The following is a 14479-nucleotide window of genomic DNA, read 5'->3' on the forward strand; positions in this document are numbered from 1 at the left end:
ACAACCGCTATGTCCACCATCTGTGTATGTGCCTCTATGTACATCTCTCTGTATGAGCACATAACAATGGCATTCAAAGGCTGTCATTCAGTCACGGGACTCTGCAGACATTGTATGTTCTACACAAGAGCAAAGCTCAAGAGGTTTATGAATGGCTGCAGGACCTGAAGATTGTGTTTCAGCCTTGATATGCAGTTTGGAAACAATGTGCTACTGTCTAACGGCGTGAACCAAATTTCTGCTAATGAGAAGAAGGGAAAACTCTCCACAAAAGCTGACAAAGCAGGAAGAACAGGATGACTGAGTTTTTAGATTAAAACTACCGGGGGCGTCTGAACTCATGGCTGGTGGTGGAAGTAACAGTTTCCATAATATGGCCAAGTGATCAGATGTATGCTGCTTAGGTAAGAGAGAGACCATCGCCTACTTTGTTTTTCATAATGGGAATGGTACTAGGGCCAGTGGGCTGTTTTCGTTTTCTGGAGGTTTTATTCGATCATTCGATTTTAAAATTTTCTGGAGAAAAATGATACCCTGAAAACCTGAGCCCATAAGCATTTAAATTGTATTTGACCTTGAATTGATTTAAGTATCTCTAGAATTTCTTATTGTTTCTAATTTTTTGAGGTTTTCCTTACCCTGGTTTAAAATTGCCACATCTCTTTTCGAAGCCAGCAATTACTGTTGAAAAGGAAGAATCACAACTGCAAAAGCATTACCTGAGAGGGCTAAGGGTATGTTATAGCACATTGTAGCACCATAAAAAAGTGAAATACACGTCAATGCAGAAGAGATGGCTATCATGCATATATTAAATTACCATGTGTGCATCCTTAGGACTTTATTAATTGCTCAAAAATAATCCCATATGGACAAAAAGTAAACTTTCACTTGTTTAACAAAGTTTAAAGACATATGTTGAATACATTTTAATTAACAGTGACTAGAAAGGGGCTTTAATGGATGATATGAAAGTTTCAAGAGAATACACAAGAAGTAATTTCCTACTTATTGTTAAAGAGTGGAGTCTCCTTTTGAAGAATGTTCTCTGCTTCATAAAATACGTCTTTGTCTTTTTCTTTGAGAAAATGAAGTGTATAATTTTTAGCATGAAAGAAAAATACCTAAGCCAAATCAGTTTTAGGAGATAAATTTTACGTGTCCCCACTTGTACACCCAGTGCTTCAGTAAACTCTTCTTAATTATATTTATTCAGAAATTATCCAGCTACGGCAGAGTATTGTAGATTCATACAATATAATGTTGCTACAAAAACAAATTTAACGCCACTAGGCTAAATGGCTTCCTGCTTTAGAACATAATCCAAGCAGTAGATTCCAGATAACTTGATTTATTTTAAAGTTTATGCCATTAAAAATGACAGTTTCTGCTTTAATGAGGTGTATATCAACTGTCTGTTGCTTTTAATGGAAACCTTTGCATATCAGTGATATTTCATAAACATATTTGTCTTTTTGTTTTTATTAATTAGCTTTCTAATGCCCTCCCCAAGGAAGTAAGCCTTCAGCAGTAAAGCTGCCTACTTGAAACATCATTGTTTAATGGGGTTCAGTGGGCACCAAGCACGTATGTAGGACACTTTGATATTTGTTGGGCCAGGTAGAAGTGAGAGATTAGCCTTCTGAGAACTGCAAATTTATAATTAACTACAAAGAAGTACTTTATGTTGCCCATTTATAACAGTTATTTAAATAATTGTATTCATTGGTCTTTATACAATGTACAAGCCAATTAGAAATAGGGATACTATCAACCAATCAGATTTCAGAACAAATGGATAGCATCCCTACTCAGTTGCCTCTATAATTGATTGCATTGCTCACTGCTTTCCCTTTAGTTGCCTAAATCTATAGTCTGGGAATACCTGTGGGCTCAAAATATTCCCATTTTTACTCAGCACCTGCCATTGAGTATTAGCACCCAAGGGTCATGATGGAAGTTCTTCTTCCTCAAGGGCTGATGGTGTGACAGCCTCCTTTTAAGAATCGACCTGGCTATCAATGTTTGTTTGGCTTCTTTATAAAGCAACTTACAAAATGCAGGCTTCAGTGATCATTTGCACATGACTGTTTTGGTTCATTTGAGCCTTTAAAAATACTGATCAGTTTGACATTACTTGTTTCGAAAGCATTTGTTTTGGTTGCTTTTATGCTCTGATTGGGCCTTATTCCCGAATCATTAATTCAACAAATACTCACTGAGAATACACTTTGTGGGGTGGCTGTAGCAAAAGGGAAGGATGCAAAAATAAACACAACCTGCTTCTCCAAAGACCTTGCAGTTTATTAGGTCCACAGACATCTTTAAATAAGGGACAGATTTGACTAGAGAAGTATGAGCAAACTGCTGTGCAACTTAGAGGACCTAGGCAGTCAGTCACACCGGAGTTTGAGCAGAACAGCAAAGAACAAGTAAAGCCGTCTTGAATGCCTAACATTCTGTGTTATTAAATAAACTTCATTAAAGGATCAGCTCACAAATAAAGCAAAAGGAAATGGAAACCATCTCCTATCTGAGCCTCCCATTGTTTATCTACTTCCTTCTTCACCCCTTTTAATTCAAATCAAAGCTAGCTGAGAAGTATCTCAGCTGGCCATCATTGGAATTGACTCGGATACAGGCATTTCAAGCCCCCATTTGATTGCCTCCTGACCTAACTGCTTTTTCAGCTTTGAGGGTTTTATTTTTCAGGAATACCATTGATTTATGAAATTCTCTTTTTTAAAAAAATCATTTTGCAAATCAGATTTTCTGATGAAGGCATAACCTGCAATCTGCAGTTAGCAGATGCTGTACCATTTTGAAATATGTGATCCAAGATCATCATAAATTGGTAATGAACTGTGTTTGTCAGTATTGGCAGCGGATTTCAATTTACAGTAAAATGCGAAATAAAACGTACATACATCAGTATGTAACATCTAAATACGTTTGTATTTAAGAGATATCAGAACATCGACAGCTAACAATCAGGCTTTATTGATTTTCATTTTCTTTTTGCATGCTGTTATGAATGAGTGATTTTAAGCATTCACCTTCATGTTTCATGTCCTTTGAACAGTGGAGACTGAGGAATCTTTCTGCCTCGATTGTTTTAATAACAAAATTACATAATTGAAGAAATGTACTTATGGATTAATACATTCACGCTATCAAAAACATAGATAGCAAGAGATTTGGCTCATGTTTTTAAAGAAATTCATCCTCAGTTCTTAAGTGTTTTGTTTATGTCCCTCGAGGAATGAAAAGAAAAACGATTTGTTTTTACTTGTAAGGCCTTACTCAGTTGCCCAATTCCGCAGAAGAACTGGACAGTGAGGACCTCTCAGGTAAGGGCTAGTCATTAGGTAAGGCACTGCAGTGTCCAACCTGTGGGTGCTCTATCCACTTCTACAAAATGGCCATTTGGTTTGCTGAGCAATCAATGTGGATTTTGAGACTAACAAAAAAACAAATTTTTATCAATACTGTCTTCCTCCCTGGTCACCCACCCACCTGTTTTCTCTGTGGCAGCGATATTTATATTTCAGAATGGGAACAATTAATGCAAGAGAGGACAAGTTACCTTTGGGATTGTACTAAAGCCACTCTGTTCAGTGGCTTCAAATAATGTTTATGTCCTAGATATATAACGTGTGGGGAGAAATTTTGTTGCATTACAAAGCAATTTAAGGATGTTGGATTATGTGACAAGATCTTTTTTTTAAAAAAACAAGCAACTCATTGACTGCCTGCTTCTGTGGAGGGGACTAGAATAGCCATGTTGTAGTTATCTTCAAAGTCAGGGGTGGGGAAGGGCAGGGGGGAGCGGGCAGCAATTGTTTGGTCACACACCACGATGTAAACTAATTATCCACCTCAGACATCTTTCACAGCACACTGAGCTCTTGCAAAAGTAGGTTTCATGCTTGATTCCAGGATTTAGGTGTTACTAATCCAGAATAAGAAGCATATCCTACAACGGAGGGAGGGAGGGAGGAGATTTAAAGTGGTCAGAGCTAAACAATTATGTGAGCCTCCATGATGTTGTAGGACTTAACTGCCAATCAGCTATAGCTTAAACCTTTCCATCCGTCACTTAATAAGTTAGTAAGCAAGCCCCTTCTTGTTACTGCAGTGGAGAAATTAAGTCATAGGACCGTAGACACTTACTCAAGCCTATTGGAAAGAAAGATTCCTAAGGCGCTTTTACTGAAGTTCCCTTTAATAGTTGGCTGGTGAGGTGCAGTCCTTAACTATAAGTCTGACCCCAGTGAGAGAATAAGATAGTACTACTCAATTTTTCAAAGTGCCATAGATTTATTGCCAACGACGTGCTTCTGACAAACCTCAGGAATATCTTCACTTTGCTGTTATGCAGCCTGTAGTTTGAGTTTAGCTGTTGGATTTGTTTTTCTACAGACTGGAAGCTCCAGGAGGTCATGCTGGTTTTGTTCACTGCTGTACGCCTGTCATGTACTAAGTACCCAGTTGACACTTATTGGGTGAATGAATGAATTTCCAAATTCTAATGTATAGATAAATAAATAGACAGCTGGCCCATCAAGAGAGTGTTTCACTTTTGCCACTTCTTTGTGGTGTAGTTGGAGAAGCTGCAAAAACATTTGCCTAGTGTTCCTTTAAAATAAGGGTGGATAAGTCCTTCTCACTGCTTAAAATGTGATGCTGGAAGTAAGCAATTTCTGCTTGCATTTCTGGTGATAGACAGCCTCAGTTCTGATTGACTGTAAAGAAAACAACTCTCTTAGACAGAGTAGCCCTGGCAATTGGATCATCTCAAAGATCCTAAGAAAGCTGTAGGGTGTGTTGGCCCTGATTCCTCTTTGGCACAATAGCCAGACAAGGATCACTCAGATATGCAAAAGTCATTTTTCTCCTCTTTAGGAAAATGTGACTGAATCAGCCATCCACCCCTTCCACCAGCACCATCAATTAGGAATACTCTAGGCCTCAGCACTGCGCCATGTCAGATGGGTCCCTGCTGCAGTTCTATCAATCACCCAAGTCAGGAGCAATAAACCAACAACTGTTTGTGTTCATAATAATTCGGTTAAATTAATAATTATGTTATCCCCTCCCCCACTCCCTCCAGGAACGCTGCAGTCATATATTGCTCGGGAGCCGTAAGTCATGTAGAACACTGATGAACTATCAGGCTGGGCCGGGCTGCCTTTGCATCTGGTTTGATGAACTAATCAAAAACTGATTAGCACCTTTGTTCAAAGGGGATGCTGATTAATCAATTACTATTGATTGTGAGCTTGGCTTCACTCAGCAGCCAAGAGACATCTGAAGGGAAAAAAAACAACCAATAAAAATTGAGCAGCTGTCATAGTGTTTAAATTTATTAAAACAAAATACATTATTTTTATGAAGCTGTCTTGAAATGGGTCACTGAAGGGGAGCATATTGATTGAGAAAGGATGAACTTCTCAAATTTCTGTAGCCTAGAGACTGAATTCAATTATAATACAAGACAAACAGGTTAACACCCGTCTTAAACAGTCCATCAATAAATTAGAGTAGGTGTTGCACATTTAATGCTAAACTGTGGTAATGAATAATATCATCATCCATTCCCTGCTGCATCGGGGTAGAAATTTCATCCTTTCTATATTATGGATAAATGTTATGTACTCAATTTCCATCCAAATAATGATGGTCTCTCTTCCTTTTGTCCCCTTTGCCCCGACCTCCCCCACACACCAGTGCTACCTTCGTTAATGACAATTTCATAAGCAACATATGGTGCTCCATTCTCACCCAGCAAAGCAAGTTGCCCAGCTGATCCTCCTCTTTAATCTGCATAAAGAAATTATGCTCGCGTGTAGTTCAGTGATTTAATTATTGGCAGGCCTGGGGAGCTTATCCAGTTCTACTTTGAACCCTTTCATTTACTTTTTGGGTGTTAACTTTATTGATGATGGATCCATAAGAGTTTTGAATTGTTTTATCAATTACATCTGCTGTTTCCTGGTGACAGCTGGTGGTGATTGCCACCCATGTGGAATAGAATAGCTTTAAGCATATTTATCCTTCTATTTTATTTTAAAACTTTTTCAAAATGTCTCCAACTGCCTCTCTCCCTTCCGCAGTGGAGGGGCCTTGGGGAACTGTTTAGCGGAGTGAGGTGGTAAATATACAGTGTGCCAGAAAATGGCCTTCCAGCACAGTTCAAGAAGTGCATCAGTCTTCTGCTTTGGAAGCAAAGGCACTGACAAGAAATTCCAGAGCTGTCATGATTCCTCAAAACATGTTTTCAGCTCTTGCCCTACAAACAGGAAAGTGATCTGGAAAACTCCTGCAACATCTCCCTCACGATCCAAAAAAAAAAAAGCATGGGCCTCAGAGGGCAATTCTAAATGGCTTTGCTAACCCTCATCAGGTGTTAGTAGGAATCTAGTTGAACCAACTGCAGTCCCCTAAATGGATTATACAAGAAACATGACTTCAAAATATAGCCTACATTTAGCTGGGCATGGTGACTCACACCTGTAATCCCAGCACTTTGGGAGGCTGAGGCAGGTGGATCACTTGAGGTCAGGAGTTCAGCCTGGCCAACCTGGCGAAACCCCAGCTCTACTAAAAACACAAAAATTAGCCAGGCACGGTGGCATGCACCTGTAGTCCCAGCTACTTGGGGGTGGGGGTGTTGACTCGGGAGAATTGCTTGAACAAGGAGGCGGAGGTTGTAGTAAGCCGAGATGAGGCCACTGCACTCCAGCCTGGGCAACAGAAAGAGACTCCATCTCAAAAACAAACAACAACAACAACAAAATCTACATTTTGATAATATGGAGCACTTAAAGGTCTTTTGATTTAGATTATCAGTCCTGGGGGAGGGGATATATGGCCTTCCAGTTACTAGGAGTGTCTTAAGTCCTGGCTAAACTTGCTTGAAATATATGTGAGAAACTGTCAGTAGCTGTACCATTTAGGGGAAACTCTTTCCTAACCCCCACATAAAGAGTGGCCCAGATTTGGCAAACAGGCTATTTTATTCCCTTGGTAGAGTAATGACAACAGTCATGATAATAAAATACTAAAAACCAGATGGGCTAGATAGATATATTTAAGTTATGGCCCATAAATCTAAAGTGTGGCATGATATGGCTTGTATCTGTATGATACTTTGTAACTTAGAAAGCTCTTTCGCACACTTTACTTCGTTTGATCTTTATTCATTCAACAAAATTATTTGAGCTCCTTGTGCTGGGCTCTGGGCTGGGCACCAGGGATGCAGCAGTGAACAAGACCAACAGGAGCTGGAGCTGCCATGGCTTCCAGGAGCCAGGGCCCCTGCTCTCCTACGGCGACACGCTACTAAGGGAGACAGACTCAAAACACAAGTTAATCTTGGACAGTGACAAATGCTGTGAAACAATAAAACCAGATAAAGTGGAAGTGAGGGCTGGGCTGGAAGAAGGTGGAGGCCAGTTTAGAAAAGTTCGCCAGGGAAGACCGTTGGGACAGGAAGACCCAGATAGATGAGAATGAGGCAGTTATAGAAGATTTTCATGAAAATCTCATGAGACTGTTAAGGAAGGGCTCTTAGTCTCCATTTATAAATGAGGAAACTGGGGCCCAAACGGTTAAACGGTTTGCTTAGGAGATGGTGAGAAGTGAAGCATGGGTCTTCCTGGCTCTGGAGGAAATAGAGGAGTTTGGTTTGCAGGGGCCGCCCTTCCCCCTATGAAATCCACAGCTTGCTGTGTGCTGGGGCCTTTGGTAATCCTCTTGACCCTTTTGAATTCAGTGTGCGCATCCGGGAAATGAGGGAAAAGTCAGGCTCTCTACAGCCCATCAGGCATAGAGCAATGTGCTGACTAACCTGGGAAGATTTTTTTTCCCAGCATCAAATCAAGCTCTTTCTCCTTAAAGAAGACCTAAACTCTGCTCTGGTACCTCAGTGCTATTGTCCCACTGATTCCCCTAAATTATGGGATCACTTAGGGAGACCCTAAGTGCCATGGGAAAGTGATGGCTGGAAAAGGTTAGACCATGTCAATTCCCTTTTAAAATTCAGTTTCATACAAGGCAGTAGACTGAAGAAATCACATTGAGTCCACGCCAGCTCACCCGCGACTTCCCCACGATGTGTTTGAACTGCATCCTGCTGCTGATCTTCCCCATAATCCAACATGCTCCTGTTTCCACCATGGGAAGGGAGGAGACCATCCAATGGGAACTTTTCCTCCAAAGTTAAAAAGTTGGCAGGCCACGGTGCAAAGTGCGAATTCTAGTTCTACAGGTTGGACACTGCTTTGGGGTGACTTCACCATATTCATTAATCCATCCTCCTCACACCCCCAAATGCCTGAGGTCCACTGAAGCATCTTTCTCGAGAGAGAGATTCTAGTGGGAAATGTATGTTTGGAAATACTTGATAATTGTCCTCTTTATCAGGCGTATATTCCTTTAAGGGAAACTCTGGTGTCATCCTCAGTGCCTTCCTGTTGCTTAAAGTGGAAAAGACGATCACATTTCTAAATCTGTGCTATCATGAGATGAACAGAGTGGACTCAAGCATGACTTTTGGTGTCTCTGGTGATGCTAAATGCCTTGGGAGAAATCTTGCATCCTGTTGGATCAAGTCATTTCCCCTCACGGTTAAATTAACTAAATCAAGGAATTTGAGAAGGGAAAAAAATCAACAAGAAAAAAACCCAAAACACTTGTTTTCATATTTAGCTGACAATAGTATTTAATATCCTGATACTCAAATGGTATACCTGAATCGCAACTTGAATCAGACGGCCTTCAGCTGCCAGGCCCACAGCCTTGACCTTCATAAAGGACAGCTAGGCCATTAGTTACACAGTTTGTCAATTCTGTATAAATGAAAAGAAAGAACTTGGTGACTTCAACTCAGTAAGTGTTTATTGGGCATCTTACCATGTGTGGGTAATGCTGAGTATGCAGTACCATGCTTACCCCTAACCAACTGGTAATTATTTGCCTTGGGTCGGTGATAAGAACTGGAAAAGCCCTCCTTAGGCTCTAATACAGGAGATTTGAATTTGGCAAACATTGAGTCCCTATGATATGCCAAGCCCTGAGCCAGACAGGCACTTCCATTTTCAGGAAAACAGTGGCCACTCAAAGTGACCCTGTGAGGTACGTAATTGTACTCAGTGGCTCAGAGTGCCTCATTGACCTGCCTGAAGTCACAGAGAAAAGTAACTAATCTCAAGTTCTGTCCCAGAAATGACAGCAAGTCCAGTGCTCTTTCCAGTGGGCCATGCAGGAGATGAGCTCCTAGCTCAATCCTTGTTCAGGCCTGTTTCTGGAAAGCAAGGTAGCCAGTGATAGTCTAAGAGAGCCCTGAGTCCTGATCACTGAATAGTGACAAGGTACAGCCAAAGTCTGTGTGCAGTACTTCTAATTTAAATGAACACATACTGAGCTCTGGGTGGCACAATGAGGATGATCACTGCAGTTTTCCTTTAAGTAGCTTAACATAGCTTCTTCGAAACATTAGTATAGATGCAGTTACATTGCTAGAATTGAATGCAGCTGACGTGTAGTATTAGATGCCTGGGATGCTATATGGGCGTCTTCATGATTTTCTTGCTTTACGTTTATTCCTTCTCGTCCACTTTCTAAGAAGACAGAAAAGAAAGGTTATGCTGCATAAAGGCTAGTGTGCTCCAATATATATTAACATCTTAATGGGAAAGCTGTGCATGTACTGTATACATTTACTACTCTCTGACAAGAGGGAATTAAATGTCAGAAGGATTTGTAGCATCTATAATTGAATTGGTGCTGAGAAAAGCAAATCTTAAAGAAGAATAACATATTAGGATTAGCAAATAATGTGGCATTTTGTCAGCGCATGCCATTCAGTTTGTTCCCCTTCAGTAATAAAGTTGTGCTTTTTAAAATGCACACTTATTTTTGTTGCCATGGACGGGAGCTACAATAGATGATGAGAATGGGTAGCTACATTTTTCAGATAGTGCCAGGTTTTCTTGAGTGTAATTTTTTTTTTAGGTCAGATTATGGTTTTGCTTCAGATTTGGGAAATCCATTACCAGGCTTTTTCTTTCTTCCTAGCAAGAAGTAACAAATGACATCATAGTCAGTAAGCTCTCTCTGAGATAGACTAATCCCTACAACCCTAGGAATCTGGAGGCAGCATTTCCATTACAAACACCGGTTCTGAGAGTTTTTAATTAAACTGACTTGCCCAGCAAGATCCCCGCCCAGGAAAGAAACTAAAACTGAGCCTCGTAACAGAACTGTTGCAAAACGTCAGCAACAATTCTTTTCCTCTAGTCATCCACGGATGGGGGAAGCACAGAACGCTGAGCATCTGAACTGTCCCTAAATAGAAGTAGGAGAACTAATATTAGAACCTCCCCATGGCTTAAATGTTAAAGATGAGAGATAAGGTAGTTTATGACCTATGAAAAGAGTTAAAGTGTGCGTTTAAGCAGCATGTTGCTAAATGTGCCTTACGGTCTGAGCCAGGGATGTTGGAGATGTGAGGGTGACCCAGTGCAGTGTGGCTGTCATGCCTCATGCTGCATACTTTATTGTGTATCACTGTGTCACCCTTCACTCCTCCTCAGAAAGCTTGGTGTCCTTTTGGCAAAAAGACTGACCTTGGACTCTGTGTAGCTGAGGGCTTCAGGGCGGGCAGGCAGCAGTTGCAGTGAAGGTTCCGCTCAGTGAGTCCTTCTGCCAAAGTCCCTATTTGCCAGGAGCTTGTCTAGGATGTACTAGCCACTCTCCAGTTATCCATGGATCCCTGCTTTGGCAGCAGAGCCTTCTAGGCTTATCACAGATCCATGATTATGGCATTTGCATGGCGGTTTATGCTACACCTCTCATGCCAGGTGGTAAAGTAGCCATAGAAACCAGGATCTCTTGCAGAGCCCTGTTTAATACAGGCAGCATGGCTGCCAGAGTGCTGCGTTTAAGACGACTCTGGCAAGGAGGTTGAGGAGTGAAAGCAAGTAGAGAAAGAAAAGTCTCCTAGGAGGGGAAGGAGACTGAAGTTTCACTAGCGGTCACCTTTCTTGTCAGGCCCTAGGGAACTACTGCCTTTAGAACTTCCCCCTTCATATTGCCCATGAGGAGTGGATCGGGCCAGGTCAACTGGCCCAAGGTAAAGAAATCTGAGCAGTTTGGGGCATCACTCTTGGGAGTTTCTTTGAAAATTTTCTGTCCCACAATTTCTAAGATGCTAAAGCGAGCCCAGGGTTGTTGAAGCTGTGACCCAAGCAGTAGTGGCCAACTTAACATTCTGCAAGCAGCTTGTAAACTCTCACCTGGAGCCAAGTTGTTCCAGCTTTTTGCCAGAAGAAAAGCTAACTCACGAATACTAAACAGCTCATGATCTATCTGTCACACTTAGAGCCATGGAAGTGACTGCAGGATGGGACAGGACAGGCAGGGAGGGTTGTATCACAACCGTGAGCTGTCAGGAACACCTCTCTGGAACTGCCGCCTGCCCACCCTGAAGCCCCCGGCTGCACAGAGTCCAAGGTCAGTCTCTTTGCCTAAAGGACACCAAGCTTTCTACCTCTGAGGAGTGAAGGGTGACAGAGTGATACACAATAACGTTCACAGGGTTCATCTGCGAGTCAGAATCATTCAACGACTAGGCCTAATTCACCTGAGGTCACATGTGAAATGATTTGGATGAGATTCTTAACTCCAGTTGAACTGTGTTATGTAATCGTGCTTGGTTCTTTGAGGCTGGAATGACCTTTATGCTGTAACCATTCACCAAGCAAAAATATGGCTTTACTTTTCAGGATGATGAGGCAGAACTTAGGCCCAGAAACACCTGTTACTAGTAAGAGGAACACTTGTAGCCTCTTAGGGAACAAGAAAACGTGACTTTCTAAACTGAAGTGATATCCATATGCCTGAGCATCAGGTGTGTTTAAAAGTGCTTTCCACTCCCACATTTATTTTTCAATTGACAAGCTGGGGGCAGCTGTAGAATCTGCCTCTGGTTTCCTTGCCCACCCGATTCAGAAAATGAGCCGGGAATCTGAAGAGGATGTCCCCAGGAAAGCCAGCACTTCGTGGGACCTGAATGACGGGGTCTGCACCCTACAGGACCAGGATCTGTGGCTCTATGGGGAAACCCATAGCTTTGTCACTAAGAAGTCATTTATCATGGAATTGGTCAGAGTCCTTGCCTTGGGAATGGAAGGAAAGGTCAAGCAGCTGACAGACTTTGTCGGAGCCATGCTTCTGTTAGTGCTCAGTATTTCCTTACGTTTCTGGTTTTCGTGCGACTCCAGTAGCCCAGTGCCCTCCTGGGCGGCATCTTGCAGGGCTGCTTCATGTCATGAGTGCAGCACAGCCCGCAGGTGCAGGCAGCTCACCCCGGCCCTGCTGCCTTGAGCCAATCCATAGCATTATGAACACTCACCCACCCTCCCCACACGTGGAAATGAAAGAACGGACTGAGATGACTCCAGAAACAGCTCTGCTTTTCATAGGGAAGGCCAAGACAGAGGCACTCAGTGAACAGGCACAACTCTATTAACACCTCCCACGTAAACCCAGGAGGTGGGAGTGGGGGTGGGAAGAGGCGTGAGGCGCTCGTAACCAGCAGTGCTCCCTGTAAATTAAACATCAGTTACCTTCTGTGTCCATCTGCAGTAATTGAAGGCAGGCGAAACGTCTTGGTGATTAACTGGTGGTAGTAAACTTTCTGATCAAAGTGAGTATCAGAAGATAGCTGGAGAGATTACCCTTATAAATAAGTATCTGTAAAATATGCATGTCCTTGAGGGTGGGGAAGGTAACTAGAAGATCTAAGGTTCTAGTTTAATTTGGGCAAAGTGCAGGGGAAAATAGCAACACTGAGCATATTTAGCTCAAAGTTCATGGAGGGCAAAGGTCAAGTAAGGAGTTTTGGCTCAAGAAATTAATCTCACAGATACATACCTTGTGAGATCTTTTTGTTTGGGGGAGGTTTTTGTTTTTCTTTGTCACAGAGCCTCTCTCTCTGTCTCTCCCCTCCCCCCTCCTCCCTCAGGCTTCCAGAATATCCCTTTGTCTAGGCATGGAGAGGAGGTGGTTTATTAAGAGTGGACAAGAGTGCCTTCCCCTAAATGGGTTAGAACTGTCCTGGACAGCTTCTCGAAGCTTCTCTCTGTTCTCAGTCTTCCTAGAACCTCTCTTCACCTCTTGCCTCTTGTGCCTAACTTTCCCCTGTCCTCAATGTCTAGTCTCACTTCAATTTTAAGACATACAGAGTTCGTCGAAAGACATAAATTTTAATAGGTCTGAGGCTCATGGCCATTGGAGATGAGTTAATTCTCATTCTCACAAAATTCCCTGTTTTGACAGCTCCCTAAGGAAAACACAACTTGCTGGCTTTTCTGTTACTCTTTTGCATGTGTGCAGTCGGAGTGAACATCTCCAGTGTGTCAAGCGCCCTCCTCCAGCAGACACCCCGTGTCCAGCAGCACCCTACGGGGAATGCTCCCCTTCAACGAGCTCTGTCGTTTCTAAAAAGGAAAAAAAAGAAAAAAGAAAAAAAAAAAACAACAACAACGAAAAAAACCCAACTTCCCTTGGCTGAGTTCTGCCTTGTTGAAATGACTTTCAAGACAATGGGGGCTGTAGCATCTGCGGTCGGCAACACTTTTGGCTGAGGAGGGAGATTCCTCTCCACCACGTTTCAAGTTGAGCTTATTAGACACGTTGCTGGAGGGGCTCGCTCAGCTCGGAGCGGGCTAATTGGCTGCAGTGCACTCTGCCTCCAACCCAGCTCCCTTCTCCAATTAAACTCCCATCATCCTGTTGTCCTAGGCGACCTGCTGCTGCCTCTGATTTGGCATTTCTGTTTGGGTTTGGGTTTTGGTTTTTCTGTAGTCCTTTCAAAGATAACTTAATGAAACACTTTAAATACTCCATTTTAAAATTTAAACTCTTTTAATTAAAGCACTTTTCATGGAACCCTCAGTCACGAGTTATTTCCCCACATCCTTCAGTACTTAATCTCAGAGCAGAATTGGAAATATCGATAGAAAGTGTAAATCATGCCCTCCTGCCGAAAGCGTTGTATCAGGTTTCGGCTCAAAAGAGCACCATTACCTTTAGCTGTCACGGATCTGTACACTTGATCGATAAACTTCAAATATTATTAGAGGTGGAGGCTTCAGAGATTTGCTCTGTTCTTTGGAGAGAGACAGAGATAAATCTTTCTTAAAAATTGACTTGAATTTGCACTCTCAGTCTTCCTGGTGAAATGCATTTCTCTTAGGCGTCCAGCAACTGCAAGGGGGACAGATTTATAGGCCATGTGCTGCTTGTACTGAAAGATTCAAATGGTAAATCCTTCACATATGACTTCACAAATCATGTAAAGTTAAAAGATTTTTACCGTTTCTGTTGCTGCTGTGCTTAAATTGTAAGGTACAGCTAGTAAATCATTTTAATGGAGGTGTCGTACTTGACTCAATAAAAAAAAAGACAATGG

The 14479-nt window shown here is 42.1% G+C and overlaps 1 protein-coding gene and 1 long non-coding RNA gene across 8 annotated transcripts in view; both read left to right on the forward strand.

Annotated features, from left to right (window-relative positions):
* CADM1 (cell adhesion molecule 1) overlaps window positions 1–14479 on the forward strand; it is a 332199-nt gene that overhangs the window by 311704 nt on the left and 6016 nt on the right. For 2 of the 7 annotated variants that reach the window (XM_009187346.4, XM_021926579.2), the window contains one exon: window positions 3297–3350. The exons of 4 other annotated variants lie outside the window; for them this stretch is intronic. In XM_009187346.4, coding sequence (XP_009185610.2) covers window positions 3297–3350 — 54 coding nt within the window. Of the gene's footprint in view, window positions 1–3296; window positions 3351–5113; window positions 6445–14479 lie in introns of those variants that run through there. One more of the 7 variants, XM_021926583.2, reaches the window with a different exon arrangement.
* LOC110741287 lies at window positions 6726–13542 on the forward strand. The gene is made up of 2 exons (XR_002517226.2): window positions 6726–12712; window positions 13345–13542. It is a non-coding gene; the product is annotated as an uncharacterized LOC110741287 (long non-coding RNA).

Source organism: Papio anubis, chromosome 12 (genome assembly GCF_008728515.1).
Source record: "Papio anubis isolate 15944 chromosome 12, Panubis1.0, whole genome shotgun sequence".
NCBI lineage: Eukaryota > Metazoa > Chordata > Mammalia > Primates > Cercopithecidae > Papio > Papio anubis.